Below are 20,142 nucleotides of genomic sequence, written 5' to 3' on the forward strand. Positions count from 1 at the left end.
CAGTTGTTACATGTGCCTCTGCTATGTCAGACACGGTGTTGCGTACTTAAAGATAAAAGCGAGTTGAAGGGAATTTATATATAAATTGCTTCTCATAATTTTATTTTTTAATTTTTAATCCTCACCCGAGGATATGCTCACTGGGTTTAGGGAAAGGGAAGAGAGAGAAAGAAACATCGATGTGAGAGAACATCAGTTGGTTGACTTCTGTATGCCCTGACCACAAACCCGCAACCTAGGTGTGTGCCCTGACGGGGAACTGAACCTACAACCTTATGGTATACAGGATGACACTCCAACCAGCTCCAACTGAGCCACAGCAGCCAGGACATAACTTTATTTCTTGTTCCTTATTTTGACTGCTAATTATGGCATTTATAACATAAAACATTCCAGGATAAAAAATGAAATGTTACTTTTCTTTAGCCATTATGAATCTCAGAACCAAAACTACCATCCATTTTTATTTTCATCTTATTATAGAAATTTCCAAACATACATAAGTTCTCATGTGCCTAATATCAGTCACTCAGTTTAAAAAATAAACATTCTGCCACTCTTATCCATAATTTCCTAGCCTCCCTTCCCCCATGTTTTTGCTGGACTATTTTAAAGCAAATCTCAGACATTCACAATTTCATCTATGAATACTACAGTATGCATCTCCAATAGGTAAGAGATCTTTTTTTGATACAACTGTTGGTCCCAATCTGATACGCAGTTCATATTCAATTTTATCCCAATTTTCACAAAAGTATCTTTTCTCCTTCAATTGGTTTGAATCAGGATCTAAAAAAAGTCTCTATATTTGCAGATTAATTTTAATAGCTTCAAAAGCCCTTACTGCTCCTGTCAACTAACTTCTTCTCTGGCTTCATCTTACTGTAACTATACTTATTTTCTATTTGTCCTGATTTCTGTATCTATTCCTAAAGTTAACTCTGACTAACATGTGTTGCTGTAAATTGCTCAGTTCCTTTGGGAACAAACCAGGGGAGAAAGGAAGAAATAAAATACTCAATAATTATTTTTGAGTACCTGTGAATTATCTGAGAACTGTACACTTAAATTACATTCATTTATGCACGAAATAGACTGTCTAAATTTTCTAACTTCAATTAAATTTGGAAATGGCCTTTAAATACGGAATGAAATACTAGTTAATGAACTTGGCTGTTACCCTGCTCTTTTTGGTAAAACTTGGGAGACACAGTAGTAAATTACACATTATCTTTCCACAACAGAAAGTAGGTACAGTGTTTAAATGAAGGATTTATTTAATAAATGTACACTTTTAGCAATTCACAGGAAAATCTGCATATCTACTCAAGATCTTGATGAATGTCAAATTGGAAAATCTCAAAGTACAGTGTTATGGAGAATGTATTTATGTGCAAACACAAATATTTCCAAAAAGGATTTGGAATTTAGATAACTAAAAATAATCACATAAAAGCAGTTTATTTGTAAATAGCAGAATACAGGAGCTTTAGTCTAACATTACGATGATGCCTTTATCTTTAGGTATCAAATACCTAGGAAGGATGTGTACATTTAAATAATAAGATTTATATGTAAAGCACTTTCCCACTCTAGTAATTCTGCCTTTCCAATCAAGTACCCCCTTAATTATCTTTCTTCTTTCAGTAACTTTCATGAAAAATTATCTATACCAGTTGTTCCATTCTCTGACTATAGTATTCATCCCCTCCTTCCCTTTAACTTATTTCTCATTCCCATCATGCTGTCTCCTCTTGTCAAACACATTGCATCTTTTCTGTTCTTCCCCCAATCTCTGCAACATTTAGTATTGCTGACCATTCCCTTTCTTCTAGAAGCTCTTTTTCCCTTGGCCTCTGACAAAATGAAATCCAAGTTTTCCTGAACCTTCAAGAATATTCTATTTGATCTTTTTGTCTTACATCATTATTTAGAGACATCCTTTAAGGTTTAACATATAGTTTCTTACATTTTTTATTAGGTAAGTCATACATGCTTATTTTTCTTACTTCTAGGAATGCCTACAGTTCTCATTACTCTCCAAATTTAGGTTCCCTCTCTTTAACTACATCCAACTTAACATTCTCAGAAAAAGTCAGAAATGTCTTTTTCTTAATGAGAATAATAAGAACAAGATTAAAGGAGATAATGTGTGGAAAATTTTTTATAAAAATTCAAAATGTCTTTAAAAATGACAAATAATTGCAGGTTTTGGAATATTACCCTATATTTATAACTCATAGGTTGCATTTCAAATTAAAGACATTTATTATGTGAATATGTGAATGTGAATGACAAGGAATGAAAAGCTGGCTCTTGAGCCACCCTTTCAACAATCACAAAGTCATTCAATTCCCTACCTCCAGTATTTGTACAAGGTTAAAATTGATAACAAATTTGTATACCTCATAGCAACTTGAAGGAGTGCATTTTCGGTGAATTATATACCGTTTTTAGTATCAAAACAAAACTGTCATAACTAAACCTACTAAACCTGTTAATGTTTCAAATAAGCAGACTATCATGTTTATAAATACTTAAAAATTCTCCATACAATTTCTGTTAAAATGAAAATGCATGATATACGTTTTTAATATATATTTTAATAATTTTCAATCAAATAGATTTATCTACCATTTCTAAATCCATTTATACAGTTAACCCAGCAGTTATATATTCAAATTGTACTGACTTACTCTAAAAATTTAAAGAAGTATATGGTAAATTCTTCTACTTGCATTTAAATAGGTACAATATGGAAAAAGATAGTGTAACAAAACAGAAAGAGAATATTGCAGAGTCACCTAGGTGTGTATTATTTATCCTAACCAAAAGTAGTGTGCAACGGTTTTATTTATAAAGTGCTCCCTCTCTCCGGGCAGAGCACTCAGGGACAGAGTGCTGCAAAAATACTAATATGGCACTAGATTAAGTTTATACTTAGTGTTTCAGTCACCAAATTGGAATTCTGTTAATCAGAACAACACAGATGGTAGAGGGACAATGCATGAGTAAGAACGACTGGCTTAGCGTTCCATTTGATTTTTTTCAGCCTCTCATGCCTTATCTGGTTAATTTTGGTTTATTCTCTGGTTGTTTTCTAGCCCATGAAAACTGCCTCTTTAGAATAATCAATGATCTTTACCTTTTTTTCGTCAAATACTTAATCACATCTTTCGTCAATATTTTTAAGAAATTAATGAAAATGTCTGAATTAAATCAACTTTTTGTGCTACTCTCACAAGAGGAATTTTTACTTATTTCAGAAAACCAGCAAAATTTGGAACTTTTTATTTCTATAATGTTAGTAATCTCAAAGGCATTCTTTGAAATAACTATACCTAAATGAAACCATAAAGAAAAAAAAGTTAATAGTACAATTTAGTCAAAATTTAATAAAATTGTACCTTAGTTAGAAGCTATAGCTAAGGAAGGTGTTAATATTAAACACATTTTCTGGAATTCCAGTAAGGGATAACCTATTGATTAGTTTCTTCTCTCTTTAGTAACCTCCAAATTCTACAATTATTCTTATTTATTTATTTATTTATTTATTTATTTACTTATTCATTCATTCATTCATTCTTTAATCCTCTCCCAAGGATATGTTTATTGATTTTAGAGAGAGAAAGTGATGGGAAGAGAGAAAGAAAGAGAGAAAGAGAGAGAGAGAGAGAGAGATCAATATGAGAGAGAAACATCAATCGGTTGCCTCCTGTACTCGCCCTCACTGAGGATCGAACCACAACCTTTTGGTTTCCTGTGATGCTCCAACCAACTTAGCTATTCAGTCAGGGCCAATTATTCTACTTTAAAACAATTTCTTAGAAATACAAGACTGAACTAACTATACATCTCCAACTGAATAGACAGATTATCTACCTGATGCCAACATCTTTGGAAAATAAATGTTCCAATTTAACAGAATAGAAAACCACTTAGAGGGTTTATAACTTTTCTAAGTTATCATTAGAAAAGATAGTGTTTTTGAGAACTTGTAAGAAATTAGATACTTAAAGTAGATTAGAAAAAGTTCTTAAAAAAACTAAGCATGTGAGTATTTTTAAAATATAGCACGAATATAAAGATGAAAATTTCAAATTATATGTTGATATCTGGCAGAAAAACCCAGATAGAAAGCTTTTTAGTTTTTAAAAAAACTAGGTTTTTAGACTTCTAATACAGATTTTGTATTATTTTAGGGTATATACATTTTTAAAACTACAGGACATGTTTTAAACAAAATATATTTTACCCTTAATATTTTTAAATATTTGGCATTTCTTCTTAATCAAGTAGTCCAAAATGTATGCTTCAGTTGAGGCTATATGATCTCAATTCTGATAAAAATGGGCCTAGTACACCTTCAGAACACTTAAGTTCCTCTGTTTTCAGTGGTATAAAAAAGTGCTGACCTGTCACGAGTATACATGTTTCTGTGTCTGAATGTTGCTGACCAGTCACGAGATAACTCGTGTCTGCACTTACATTAATTTCAGTAATTTTAAACACCTTGCTGACAGGTCACGATGGAAAAGTGGCCTGCCACATCGGCGAGTTCTGGGTCAAAATAGCTGGCCAGTGATACTAACATGCTTTCTCTCATGCTTACTGTAGTTGTAGTCTTACATTTTGTTGTTCCCAGCAGCATCTAAAATGCAGATGCCTGGGCCCACCATTAGATTTATAATTTGCTGATCTGGGGTGAGGACTCCGGAAGCTGCTGCCTATGATGGTCCACACAGCACATATTAAGAAACACTGCCTACAGAATTTCTCAAAGTCTGATCCTTAGGCTGGACCAACAGCATTAGAATCATCTGTGAGCTTATTAGAAATGCAAATTCATCAACGCTACCCAGATCTACCAAATCAGAAGTTCTTGGGAAACCGTGTTTGAACAAACTCAACAGGTGATCCTTCTATCACCATATTATAGCTTTTAACAATTTTCCTCAACTTATGATGCTTTGTGTAGAAACTGGCTATATGCTAAGCCATATGAGCACCCAACAGATTCCAAGTTAGGGATGGTTATTAGAACTAGCATCTCCATACCATACTGAGGACAAGGGGTTGTCTCCTGACAGATGATGTAAATTCTGAGCATATAAAACAGGCTGTTCTATATCTTAATATCTTAAGATTTCTTTCTTGAGGGCCTAAAATTACATACTCTCTGCTAAAGTTGAATTTGTCTAGGTTACATGTGCTTATACATCAATGACTACAATATACAGATTTCCACTATTTTTTGAAACATTCATTCAGAAAAAAAATCTGCATCTTTATTTCAATTATATACATATAAATAAAAGTGACAATTCCGCAACCTTTTTTCTTTTCTAATCTGTACTCCCATTTTCCTCCACTGTAAGTGCTGACTATATGTTCTTAAATATTTTTACATAGTATGTTCTATTCTGCTTTAAATTTACATAAATGGTATTGAATTAAAATCTCATTTTGTTTTTATTTTCTCTCTCAACTGTATGTTTTAAAGCTTATCCAGTTTTAAAGACCTCATCATTATTACTTTTACCTGCTGCACTAGTATCCATAGTACACTGCCATTCTTATTCACTCTACCAGTAACAGATACTTAACTAGGCTGCCTCCAAATTCCCCCTACAATTACCACAAACAATACAGCTACAAAGACTGTACCTTCAGGGACCTGTGTAAAAATCCCACTGAGTGCTGGGTCAGAGGGTATTAAGCATTCCTGATTTGATTAAACACTGATTTATAGAATGTTGGCACTAGTTTATATTCCCACCATTATACATAAGACTTCTCCTACAACCCTCTAAACACTTTGTATTGGCAATCATTTAAATTTGTGTCATTCTGCTGGCTGGTAAGTTGTATCTTATGCTTTATTTTAATTTTTCTAGTTACTAGTGAGTTTGTATATATCCTCCTCTCCCTGTTAGCACTAGGGCATCATATCTTTTATCTTTTTAAAAGCCTTTCTTTGCTTTTGTCTGTAAATTTATAGTTCTTTATACACTGTATTATTCCCTTGTAGGTTTTACATTTTCCAAAACTGACATTTGACATTTAACTCTGTGTATGGTACCCTTTAACAGAAATACTTAATTTTGGTGTAATCCAATCCATTAATTTGAACATTATGTTCTGTGATCCCCTAAGACATAGATGTTATTCAAAATTTCTTATTGGCTTTAAAGCTTTAATTTCTTATTTGGGTCTTTACTCCTTCTGGAGTCTGTATTTGTATATAGTGTTTAAGATACTGATCCAGATTTCTTTCTCTCCACTTCTCCTAAGAAAATCTAAGCACCTATCTGCTTTAAGCAGCCTGTTTCTCATTGCCTAGTGGTACAACTTATCAATTTCTCATATATATATATATATATATATATATATATATATATAAGTTTTTCTGAGCACACTAGTTTATTACAGTCTATTTGCCTTTCTTTTGCTAGCATACTCTTTAAAAAAAATTTTAACTTATTTATTTTTAAAAATATTTTCACTGATTTTGAGAGAGAGAGGAAAGGAGAGGGAGAGAGAAACACCGATGTGAAGAACACAACATCAACTGGCTGCCTCCTGTTTGCCCTGCAATGGGGACCAGGCCCAAAATTGGGGCATGTACCCTGATCGAAATCCAACCAGCAACTTTTTGGTGCATGGGACCATGCCTAACTAACTGATCCACACTGGCCAGAGCTAATTATATTTTTTATTGTTGACACTATTACAGATGTCCCCCATTCCCCCCTCCCCCTGTCTTCTTCCTCCAGCCTTGCCCTACCTCCGCTGGCATTCACCACATTGCTGCCTGTGTCCATGGGGTATCCAGATATACATATATGTTCGTTGGCTAATCTCTTCCAGTCCCTCCCACTTCCCTCCCTCCCCTCTGAGATCTGTCTGTTCTATGTATCCATGCCTCTGGTCCTATTTTGCTTATCAGTTTATTTTGTCTCCTAGGGTAAGAGAAACAAATGGGACTACATCAAAATAAAAAGCTTCTGCACAGCAAAAGAAACCATCAACAAAATGAAAAGGGAACCCACTATATGGGAAAACATATTTGCCAATGATACATCTGATAAGGGGTTAATTTCCAGAACATATAAAAAACTTAAACAATCAACACCAGGAAGACAAACAATCCAATTAAAAAATGGGCAAAGGACACTTCTCCAAAGAGGACATACGGATGGCCAAGAGACATGAAAAAATGCTCAACGTCACTAATCATCAGAGAGATGCAAATTAAAACTACAATGAGGTATCACCTCACACTTGCCAGAATGGCTACCATCAATAAATCAACAAATAACAAATGCTGGCAAGGGTGTGGAGAAAAGGGAACCCTAGTACAATGCTGGTGGGAATGCAGACTGATACAGCCACTATGGAAAACAGTATGGAGCTTTTAAAATTAAAACTGGAACTACTGTTTGACCCAGCAATCCCACTTCTGGGAATATATCCTAAGAATTCCAAAACAATCAGAAAGAATATATGTACCCCTACATTCATAATAGCATTATTTACATTAGCCAAGATCTGGAAACAGCCCAAGTGTCCATCAGTAGATGAGTGGATAAAAAAGCTGTGGTACATTTACACAATGGAATACTACACTGCTGTAAAAAAGAAACTCTTACCCTTTGTGACAGCATGGATGAATCTGGAGATTATTATGCTAAGCGAAACAAACCAGTTAGAGAAAGACAAATATCAAATGACCTCACTTATATGTGGAATCTAATGAACAAAATAAGCTAGCATACTCTTTATTACTATAGCTTTGTAGTACTTCTCATTATCTAGTAGGTCCAGTGCTTCCTCCTTCTTTTTTGTTAAAATTGACTTAGCTATTCTTGGACCTTTGTTGGTATATCTTAATTTTTAAAATGCACTTGTGAAGTTTCTTAAAAAAAAAAAAAAAAAAAAGAATAGAATTTTGAATAGGAGGCAATGACGACAAATTTACAGAAATAGGCATTATTAGGTCAAGGCATATAGTACATGATAATTTTTGTCTTTTAATAAAGTTAGGTATTTTCCATGAAGGTTTTATGCATTCCTAATTAGGTTAATTTTTGTTATGCTATTTTATAAGTGGATTATTAATGGTATTTAGCAGGGATCAGAGATCTATGGCTCACAAGACAAATTCAGTTTGCCACATGTTTTTGTAAAAAAGTTTTACTGACACACATCCATACCCATTTGTTGACATAACGTCTATGGCTCCTTTCAAGCTATATCAGCAGAGTTATAGTTGCATCAGAGACTAGAGGGGTACATATATTCTTTCTGATTGTTTCAACTACATGGCCCACAAGGCTGAAAATATTATCTGTTACTTTATAAAAAAGATTGCTGACCTGTGTGTGTAGAAAAAAGCTATTACATTTTATAGTTCAATTTTATATTGGATAATTTTGCTGAAACTTCTTTGTTCTAGTCTGCTGATTGTTTCTGGATTTTATATAGATGGCTATATACCATATTTTCTTCTCAAAGGTTTAAGAAGTTTGAATATTAAAAATCAACTAGCCCTGCCTTGGCCGGTGTGGATCAGTTGGTTGAGTGTCATCCATGCATAGAAAGGTCACTTGTTCCATCCCCAGTCAGAGTACATATCCAGGTTGTGGTTTGATCCCCAGTGGGGGGCTTCTCAGCTTTAATGTTTCTCTCTCTCTCAAATCACTAAAAACATAAAAAAATACAACTAGCCCTAAGTGTTTTTGATAATGAAGTGTAGATTTGATGATTCTAAAACCATTCAAAATATTTTCTCCCATATCATGTTGCCTTTTCACTATGTTGTTTCTTTCTTTCTTTTTTTTAAAAATTGATTTTAGAGAGAGAGGAATGGAGAGGGGGAGAGAGAGAGAGAGAGAGAGAGAGAAACATCAGTGTGTGAGAGAAACAATGATCAGTTGCTGTACATGCCCCAATCAGGGATTGAACCCACAACCTGGTTATGTGCCCTGACTGGAAATAGAACCCACGACCCTTCAGTGCACCTGATGATGCTCCAACCAACTGAGCCACACCTGATGATGCTCCAACCAACTGAGCCACACTGGTCAGGGCTTGATTATTTCTTTTACTGTGCAAAAGCTTTTTAATTTGATATCGTCCCACCTGTCTATTATTGCCTGTGCTTTTGGTGCCATAATCAAGAAATCACTGCCTGGACCAATGTCATAAAGCTTTTCCTCTAAGATTTCTTCTGGAAATTTTATGGATTCAAGCTTTATTTTTAAATCTTCAAATCACATACCTGATAAAGAGTTAACATTCAAAGTACATAAGGAACTCCTATAATTCAATAGTAAAAAAAACAAATAACCAGATTTTAAAAATGGGCCTAAGACTTGAATAGGCATTTCCCCAAAGAAGGCATACAAATGGTCAACAGGTATACAAAAAGATGCTTAACATCAGTAATCACTGTAAAAATGCAAATCGAAACCACAAGATATACCCTCACACCTGTTAGGGTGGTCATTATCAAAAGAACAAAAGATAAGTGCTAACAAGAATGTGAGAAATTAGAATCCTTGCACACTGTTGGGGAAAATGTAAAATAATGCTGCTGCTATGGAAAACAGTATGAAGATTCCTTAAAAAATTAAAAAAATAGAAATACAATATGATCCAGAAATCTCACTTCTGGGTATATATTCAGAGGAACCAAAATTAGTATATTGAAGAGATATCTGTACTCCCTTGTTCATTGCAGTATAATTCATAATAGCTAAGATACAATTAAATTTCCATCAACAATTAAATGGATAAAGAAAATGTGATACATACATAGAATGGAATATTATTCAATATTAAAAAAGAAAGAAAGTCTTTCCATGTGTGATAACATGGATGAACCTGGGGGATATTATGCTAGATAAAATTAGGTTCACAGAAGGAAAAAAATTGCATGATTCTACTTATATGAAGTATCTAAACTAGTCCAACTTATAGAAGCAAAGTAAAATGGCAGTTGCCTGGAGAAGGAAGAAATGGAAAGTTAGTCTTCAATAGGAATAAAGTTTCAGTTATACAAAATGAATAAATTCTAAAGATCTGCTATACAACAATGTACCTATAGCTAGCAATACTGTACTGTACACTTAAAAAAGTTAAGAGGGTAGATCTCAACTGTTCTTACCACAATTTAAAAAATGTTAAAAAGATTTCTAATTTTTTCATCCCTCATTTACTATTAAAAGCAATTCTTATACACCTGTATCTTTGCTTGTGCTTTTATACTCTAAAACATTTATTTTAATAAATAAAAATATTACTTTCACATCAGAATCATTATAATAAAGAACGTTCTTTTAACAGACACTTGAAAAATATCACAAGCCTGAAACAAAATATTAACAAAATGTTTAAAAGTGATCTAATTGTAGTAGACAATGTAATATAACATTTATAACACTATACCTCATTCTATAAGAGATTTGAATTGGAAGTTTTAGTAATAGCATATTAATTTAAGTACAAATTTAGATAACTTCTATACTGAGAATAAAATATTAAAATATAAAGGTATGTACAACACATAATTAAATTCTTCTGTCATTCTGGATTTCATTATCTTAAACCAAAGGCTTCTAAATCATGCCATACACCATAAAAAGTGGGAGCACTTACTTAGGAGTAGAAGGACCCCTTGGCCATGTTCCATCTTCATTTTTCTGTTCTATTACTAACACCTGCAAATATGACACAATAAGAGTGTTTTTCTTGACCCTGATGTTAAAATAGTTTTAGAAAATTAGCTGAATTCACTGAGAAACTAAAGTAACCCTGTGATTAAGTAAAGGACTCAGTAGACAAGGTGAAGAGGTATTTGCATTTTGACTCCAAAGCTAGTCAAGGTAGACAAAAATTTAAGAAGTCAAATATAAGAAGCAACTGAACACACAAACACACACACACACACGAAGCAAACTCTTCAATAATATTATCTTTGTTTCACTTCCTAATAAGGATACTTTCAACTTTAGTGAAAAAAATTTTTTAAAAGTCCAGAATAGTGTTTATCACTAGTCAGAAAATAACTTATAAAATCTGAAAAACTTAATGCACATTTTTGGAAACACTCCTATTTCAAAATCTGGTAAATGCATGCCTAGCAAGAAGATATAATTAAATTCTCAAAGCCAGTTTTCCTAATGTACGTGATAGAAAGAATAGCCATTACATAAGATCAATCACTAAAAAGAGTTAACAAAATAAAACTATATATTTCAAATTGTCCTCTGGAGCTCCCTCAAGGCCTACTGAATGGTAACCAAGGAGAGAGGTGTATTGGTAGCCAAGAAAGAGAGCTGGCTGGAACCAGTAGAGTTCCAAATTCCTCACTCCAGCTTCAATCAGGTAACTCTCCTTTTAATTGTAATACATATTAAAATAAATTTGAAAATCACTGTTTTTATAGCCTTTCACAAAATTTGACATATAGTAGGTATTTACTAAAAAATAATTTCCCTCTGTTCCCTTGGATTTTTTAACTTGTATCATATTATTTATGTCAATAGCAGTTCAGAGCAAAGCAAGACAAAAACTTCCATATATTGGAGCACCAGGCTCTGTGTTAAGTACTAAAAATAAAATAAAAATAAATAACATGGAAAGTCCCACCAAAACAAATACCTCATAGTTTAGCTGGGGAGCTCAATATACAAATAATTGAAATACATAATGATATAAAAGTTGTACATAAACCATTATGGGAGTTAAGAGAGTAACTTTTTCTCCAAAGTAGAAAAATCCTATACCTCAAATAGATATTGAGAAAAATAGATCAGAAAAGGCTGAAGAGATGGTGACATCTGAGCTGGAATCTGGAGGATGAATAATCTGATCTGGTTAGACTACCTGATAGAATGAAATGCTTGATTTGAATATTTTGATGTTTAAAAGGACTTTTTGCTGGATGGATGAAGGGATTGGGAAGAAGGGGACAACAGGCCTATGAAACAATATGTAGGAAAGCACAGAAGTATGGATAGCATAGCATGCTTAGGGCACCATAAGTAGTTCAGTTTCGTTTTATTAGAGTGTAAATCACAAAGCAAGCATAACCTAAAGATGACGAAAGACTGGCAAAAGGTCAAACCATAACTTGCAAACTGTGTTAAGGTACCTGGACTTTAATGGAGCCAGGAAAGTGAAAAGGAAATAATAAGGTTTACATTTTAGAAAGAGTATTCTGACAGAAATATGAAGGATTGAGAGTGGGCATGCAAAACACTGGAGGCAGAGGGATTGTTAAGAAAGATAAGGGCTACAAATGACAGAGGTTAATTCAAGAAATATTTAGAAAATAGAATCAGTAGGGCTTGCTGACTGTGCCTAAACAGCTTCATTTCTCAACACATTCATTGCTTTGTATTTTATCAAACCTTCTAGCAGGAGCTGGCAAACTACAGTTCACTTAGCTCACTGACTGTCTTCGTAAATAAAATTTGTTGGAATATAGACATTTCCATTTGTTTACATATCCTCTCTATGGCTACTTTCACGCTACGAACAACAGCTGAGCTGTAGTTGTGACAGAGACCATATGGATAGCTGAACCAAAAATATTCACTATTTGATCCTTCATAGAAAGTTGGCTGACCCATCTTATTAGCTGTTGTTTTTTTAAAATGGAAAATGATTTCTTTTTATATTCAAGCTCAAGGAGGGAAACAAGTTACAGCTAGTGTCCAGCAGAGACAGGGGAGACTCAAATTAAAAAAAGGAAGCCAGAGCCAGTAGGGCCCATTATAGATTATCAGGATATCCAAAAAGTTTGTGACTCAAGAAAGCTTCATGTACGGTGTGCTTAAAATAAACAGTACTGGTAAACGATACCTGTCCTTGGTATAAACCAGCATCCTGAATGGTGCTGTCCGGTTTATTCAGTGGTTCAAACGTATTGCTCATGTACTTGTTCCACAATCTGGTCTCCTTTTCATCTGGAATATTGAAGATTTTTCTTATTTCCTTTTCAATTGTATCTAGATTTAAGGAGAAAAGATATGTAAATGTAATAAATATTGAAATATATACCACATAGAACTAAGTGCTTGCCAGCATAAAAATCCTAAATTTAAAATATTGATATAAGAATAGATGAATAAATATGTAAAAAATATATAAAAAACAATAAACAAGGTTTTTAAGACCAGGTATACTTTTAAAAAAGAAAATGGTAATTATAACTCTGACAGATGATTACTTGGGGAAACTGAGATCCCAAGAGCTAAAGGAGTTCAATCATATAACACTAAAATATAATTTATGTCATATAGTTTAAACTTTAACCTTTTACATATTATAAAACCAACATAATTTTTCTGATGATATGTAGGAATTAGAAAATAAAGTATGATTCAGAGATACTACAAATGGAAAAAATTTTAATTATAACATAACCAATTTCAGGACAATTAGTGTTAAATTGAATATAATTTACAGTTTAATTAACTAACTAAAAATAGAATATACAGACACAAAAGAAAGTGCCTTCTTTGTAGATGTCTGTATTGGTCAAAATTTCTTGTTTTCAAAGTAAAACAATATATTTTCCTTATTTTTAAATCAATTATCTGAGTGGAAGAAGTCTTTTTTTAACTGGAGCAGCTTAACCTGCTATAAAATAAGACACAGGAATATCTACATATTTGAGAGTAAAATGTAATTAAGCTTCAAACATTGGAAAGCAATATTAGAAAATACTATTAAATCTATTTAATTCTGGTCAATAACTTACTTAACTTAGACTCAAGAAAACTGTAAATATTTTACGATACATTAAGAAATATAAAATACTTCAATTTTAGAATACTTGGTTAGTTTTGGAAAAAAGACAGTATTTACAAGATACTCAACCTAATATGTTCTCTGAAGAAATATAAACACCCATGCCCATTTTACATAATTAAATTTAGTTCAATGATACTGTTTATGTTCTACTTAGCAGCTAATGTTCTTTATTAGTCTTGTAGTCAATGAGATTTTGATTAGGGCATTAAATTAGAAGTAAATCTTACAGTGTATCTTAAAACATAAAGCAAATTAGGCAGAATATTTAAATAATTACATAAACTAAATATATTGACAGCACTGTTTTCTATTTTTGGGGAGGTTGTAATTTTTTATTGCAGTGTAAATGTATACAGAAAAATGCACAAGTCACTAGTATACCATGACAAATTTGCAAAGTGGACACACGACGTATCCATCACCCAGATGAAGGAACAGAACATTATGTAGGAAGGAAGATAGCGGAAGCTTAGGAAGAGAGGCCATTTTAATCTTTCTATAAAACTAAATACTTTTTCCTGACTGTAGAAATAATTCTTGATCATTGCAAAAATTCAGGAAATACAAATAAAATGTTTACCTAAAGATAGCGACTGTTAACATTTTGATATTTCTTCTTTCAGACTTTCTTTTTTAAATTAACACAGATATTTATACATATAATATAAATGTACAAACACATATTGAAATTTCCTCTCCAATGCAATCTACTCATATATAAGAAAAGAACATTATAGGTAGAAGAAAGAGTAATGCAAAGGCCCTGTGGAGGAAATGAATCTGGCATGTTTTAGAATAGCATGGTGCACCAATGTGGCTTAAGCAGGAAAGCAAGGTAAAAATGAGACCATAAAGGTACTTATATAGGTGCACATAGAATCTTGTGAACTATAAAAGTATCCTATTTTATCTGAGTAAGAAGGAAAGCCACCGAGGAGTTTTGATCAGAGAAATGGAATGATCTAGTTGACATCTTAAATGTTGATTTTTGCTGCTAGTGAAGCACAAACTGGAAGATAGATACCAAGGGTGGGAGATCAGGCTACTGCAGCAATCCAATCCAAGGTGATAGTGGTGGTAGCAGTAGAAGCAATGCTAAGTGGTCAGACTGAGAATAGATTCTGAAGGAATGCTGAGAAGATATGCTGCTCGATTACACGCAGGGTGAAAACTAAGAGAGAATCAGAATGATACCAAGTTTTGCCCTGAGCAATTAGAAGAATGCAAGTGGTGATAACTCAGCTGGAGAAGAATGATGGTAGCAGGTTTTAGGGGGAAGTGAGAGAGTTTAGTTTCATACGTTATATCCTGGGATTCGAATCAGACACAAGTGAAGACATGGAATTAAGGGCAAGTTTTGGATAGAAGATACACATTTAAAAGACATCAATATGCAGACAAGTATTTAAAGCCAGGGAACTAAAGGAAATCACCAAGGAAAAGAGAGGAGGTCCAAGGACTAAGCACGAAGACACTCTGATGTTTTGAGATCAGGAATATATAGAGAATCTTACAAAAGACTGAGACAACGCATCTAGTGAGAATTTATGCCCTGGAAGCCATGCAAAGAGAGTGTTGTTAATTTTTCCTGGCAGATTAAGAAAATGGAAGACTTTGAAATTACCATTGAATTTATCAATGTAGAAGTATTAGAGACCATCAGAGAAGCAGTGCTAAGGGGGTGGTAGGCTTGAATGACTGATGTAGTGGGCTCAGGAGAGAATGGCAGCCGAGAAAGTGGGAGCTAGAAAGCAGAATGCTCAAATTGAAATTTGGCAAGTGCAGTTATATATAATGACAGTCATGGGAATTGGTGGCTGAGGTTGAGTGCAGAACAAGATCACTGAAATATGATTTCAATCATATGTGGGATATAAAACAGAAACTCGTAGACAAAGACAAAAGTATGGTACTTACCACAGGGAAGGGGGTGGAGGGGGTAGCAAGGGGAAAGGGGGCCAAATATATGGTGACAGAAGATGATTTGACTTTGAGTTGCGGGAACACAATGCAATATACATATCATATACCACAGAAATGTACACTTGAAACCTATATAATTTTTTTTTAAATCCTCACCAGAATATAGGTTTATTTTTAAATCCTCACCTAAGGATATGTCTTCATTGATTTTAGAGTGATAGGGATAGAAGGATGGAGGGGGGGGATGGGGAGAGAGAGAGTAACATCAATGTGAGAGAAAACATCGATCAGTTGCCTGCCGAACGCACCCTGACAGGGGATCGAACCTGAAACCTAGATATGTGCCCTAAGTGAGAACTGAACCCACAACCCTTTGGTGTATGGGATGATGCTTCACCTAACTAAGCTACTTGGCCAGGGAAAAACCTATATAACCTTATTAACCAATGTCACCCTAATAAACTAAATAAAAAATGAATATCAAGGCATTGAGGTATATTTTCCCATATATTAACCCAGCTTCATTAGGCAGTTAATGAAAATCAACTGCCAGAGGTAGAAAAATATTAATACAGATAATAGAAAATTGTGACAAATATTTCTAATAGAAACATTTAATATGAAAGTTAAGCAATTCGATAATAAATTTTGTAAACATAAAGCATTTTTCAATAAGTTTATAACAAAAATTATTTTTCAGTGTTATCCTTAGAGAAAAAACAAAACCAAATTTTATCTTCCTTACTGGAGCATGTTCAATACATAAATATATCAATTTAGGAAGAAAAATATTCAAAGGCAAAGTATTTTGGCTCTGAATGTAGTAAATTATTTAGATTCTGCTTATGGCTACCATCATTTCTATTATAAATCAATATAGGTAGTACTAGCTGAAAAAGGAATACTTTATTAATTTGGTAAAAACAGAAAACAAGTACTTATATTTCTTAATTCTATTTATATAATTTATATAGCTATATTTCATGTACACAGCTATCTTGACCATTTTTAACCACAATCTTTAAAAAGACCATAAGGAGCCCTGGCCAGTTTGGCTTAGTGGTTAGAGAGTCGGCCCAAGGACTGAAGGGTCCAGGTTTGATTCCGGCTAAGGGCACATACCTCAGTTGCAGGCTTGATCCCCGGCCCTGGTAGGGGCGCGTGTGGGAGGCAACCAATCGATGTTTCTCTCTCTTTCCCTTCCCCTTTCCCTCCCTCCCTCCCTCCCTCTCTCTCTCTCTGCCCTCCCTCCCTCCATTCCTCTCTCTCTGAAAAGCAATGGAAAAACATCCCCTGGTGAGGAAAATAAATAAATAAATAAGTAAATAAGTAAATAAATAAATCAACCAACCAACCATAAGGGAAAAATATACATTCCATATTTTCTTTCTTATTATCCAAATTTTTTGTTTCAAAATTCACTTACTTTAGAAAAACAAAATCAGCCTAATTAACACTTGCACAAATGGTGTAAGGCAGCAATTAAGACATGAGACTCTAGTATAAGACCCTTGGTTACAGAGTTGAAATACAGGCTCTATCACTTGGTATCAGGGTGAATCTAGATATGTTACACAACCTTTGGAAGCCTCAGCTTTACCACCTATAAGATGAGAATATAGTGTTGTTAAAGTTTAAATAAAAAATTCCTATAAAGTACCAAAACATAGTAAGTATTCCATAACGCTAATTACTATAACTATAACCATAAAGTCTCTAAAATTCCTGACTTGATTAATTATAGTTTTTGCAAAACTTCTTTGTTTAGAAAACAAAGTTGCTCTAATATAGACTTTCAAACTTTTAAAACTAAGACAGGAAGAAAATGTGACCTAGCATGCACATATACATACTGATTTTTCTACTGTAATATTTTCTATTCCATTCTCTTTACTCCCCAAACTGTTTAATGAATAAGTATTGATAACAAAGTTTGAAAAAATTGCTCTAATAACAAAATATTTTACGTATAAAAATTCAGTTCACATACAATTTTAAGGCATATATCCAATGTATCTAGGATTTAAAAGTACATTGATTAAATCTATGCAAATTATAAACTGAGGTAGAGATTCTTTATAAATTACATATTTCATTAATAAATTCTTTCTTAGTTAGTACTTAATGTGAGAACTCTATAATGCTTGTTCTGAATTCAGAAGTTAAACCATTTGCTAATTTTCATATAATGAATTGTAAAATACTATTCAGTAAACTAACGTTCTCAAGTAAGATTTCTGGCTGTCTCATTTTATATACAATTTTCCTATAGAAACGAGGTAAGAAGAAAATATTAAACTTTAAAAATAACTAGAAAACATTATATCAAGTATTTTAAGGGGTAGCTTCTCATTTATATTTTAATTGGCTGAACATTTCAGAGGTTAATTTCTAAATTAATTTTAATAGATTATACACGTAGGATAGAATTATAGATTTTTATTGTGCACATTTTAATGTCATGATTTATGTAGTTTTACAGACAGTAGTTTTGCTTGCCTGCAGTTTTGCTTCCTGCAGTTTCAGTTACCTGTGGTCAACTGTGGTCTGATAATATTAGATGAAAAATTCCAGAAATATGCAATTCATATATTTTAAATTGCATGTGTTCTATGTAACATGATGAAATCTCGTGCTGTCTGCTCTGTCCTACCATGGACATGAATCATTCCTTTGTCTGGCACATCCCTGCTGTATATGCTACCTGCCTGCCAGTCACTCAGTAGCTGTCTCAGTTATCAGATCAACTGTTGTAGTATTGCAGTGTTCAAACAACACTTATTTTACTTAATAATGGCCCCAAAGTGCAAGAGTAGTGATGCTGGCAATTTGGATATGCCAAAGAGATGCTATAAAGTGCTTCTTTTAAGTAACAATACAATAAAATATTTTGAGAGAGACCACATCACATAACTTTTATTACAGTATACTGTTATAACTGTTCTGTTATTATTGTTGTTAATAATCTCTTACTGTGCTTAATTTATAAATTAAACTTTATCATAGGTAAGTATGTATAGGAGGAAACATGGCACAAGTATATATAGGGTTCAGTACTATCCCTGGTTTCAGATATCCATTGCGGGTTGTGGAACTTATGCCCCACTGATAAGGGAGCACTACTGTATTATATTGAAAACTGTCAGTATTTAGTATGGAGGAATGTTTTCTATTCCTAAATATGTTCCACAAATCTAGAAGTTCAAAAGGTAAGTAATTTTTTCATAATATGATAGTTATATATGGAATTCCTAATATTTTAAGTATCCATTTTAGAAAGATGACTGAGTTTACTGAAATTGCATCAAACTTATAAATGTCCTAGAGGAATAAAGAGGATGAAAATAAAAAATTCATATATAATATTTTATATGGTGAAAACATTAGGATTAACCAAGCACTGCGTATTGAAGGATGGTACTATTTTACGAAAAATATAGATTAAAAGTATTTTCCTGCTGTGAAATGGGTGAGTGGTAAATGTCAAATGACTTATGAAATTCAGAAATACTTTTTTAAAAAAAAAATATATCTTTATTGATTTTAGAGAGAGGAAAGGAGATGGAAAGAGAGATACAGAAACATCAATGATGAGAGTCATTGGTTGGCTGCAGCCCGCAACCCGGGCATGTACCCTGACTGGGAATCGAACCCTGATCACCTAGATCCTAGGTCAACGCTCAACCGCTGAGCCACGCCCAGCCGGGCAGAAATACTTCTATTTACTTTTAATCAAAGAGTACTTAATGATTGCTTCCAACAAGGAAAACTATACAGTGCTGTAATTCATAAATGTGCTAACCTCTCCTCCTTGCTGAGGAGTTCTGTATTAAGTGTTATCTTCAATGTCCATTTACAAGTTCCAAAAAGATCAAATTATTACTATTAATCTTGTTTTCCAGTAACTTTATTTGAAAATAACTACTGTTTATGATTTTTATTTTAAGCTGTTTTTATCAAAAAGTACTATACTTTTGTTATTAAATTACTAATCACTTACTTAAAAAACATTTCACTCAATATATTCTTGATTTTATATTAAAATGTGGCTTTTAAAAAAATGAAAAAAATTACGTATATTTTAATGTAGATTTATAGATATATGAATATATACAGATATGTAGACATATAAATATACAGAGGGAGTTAGGTACACTTTTATTTCAGACTATAATTCCCTAATCTACTCCTTATAAAAGTTCTACTTTAACTTATAATTCTGTTACAAACAAAATATACATTTTCAAATGATAAACTAAAACAAACTGATGTTTTTTAAAAAAAGTAAAATGGCACAAATATTAAATTCATCTAATAATGTAAAGTAGATTTAGAAACAATAAATTCAGCTCTAAGCTAAGATATATTGCATCAAACTTGAAAATCTACATT

At 33.0% G+C, this 20,142-nt stretch overlaps 1 protein-coding gene across 6 annotated transcripts in view; it reads right to left on the reverse strand.

The window, feature by feature from the left end:
* Positions 1-20,142, reverse strand: part of USP15 (ubiquitin specific peptidase 15) — a 108,599-nt gene that overhangs the window by 53,202 nt on the left and 35,255 nt on the right. For 5 of the 6 annotated variants that reach the window (XM_081127072.1, XM_081127071.1, XM_081127074.1 and 2 more), the window contains 2 exons: positions 12,874-13,019; positions 10,663-10,724 (listed from right to left, as the gene is read on the reverse strand). In XM_081127072.1, the coding sequence (XP_080983198.1) occupies positions 10,663-10,724; positions 12,874-13,019 (208 nt within the window). The remainder of the gene's footprint in view (positions 1-10,662; positions 10,725-12,873; positions 13,020-20,142) is intronic. The other variant, XM_081127075.1, reaches the window with a different exon arrangement.

This window comes from Miniopterus schreibersii (genome assembly GCF_964146895.1).
Source record: "Miniopterus schreibersii genome assembly, chromosome: 2".
Lineage (NCBI taxonomy): Eukaryota > Metazoa > Chordata > Mammalia > Chiroptera > Miniopteridae > Miniopterus > Miniopterus schreibersii.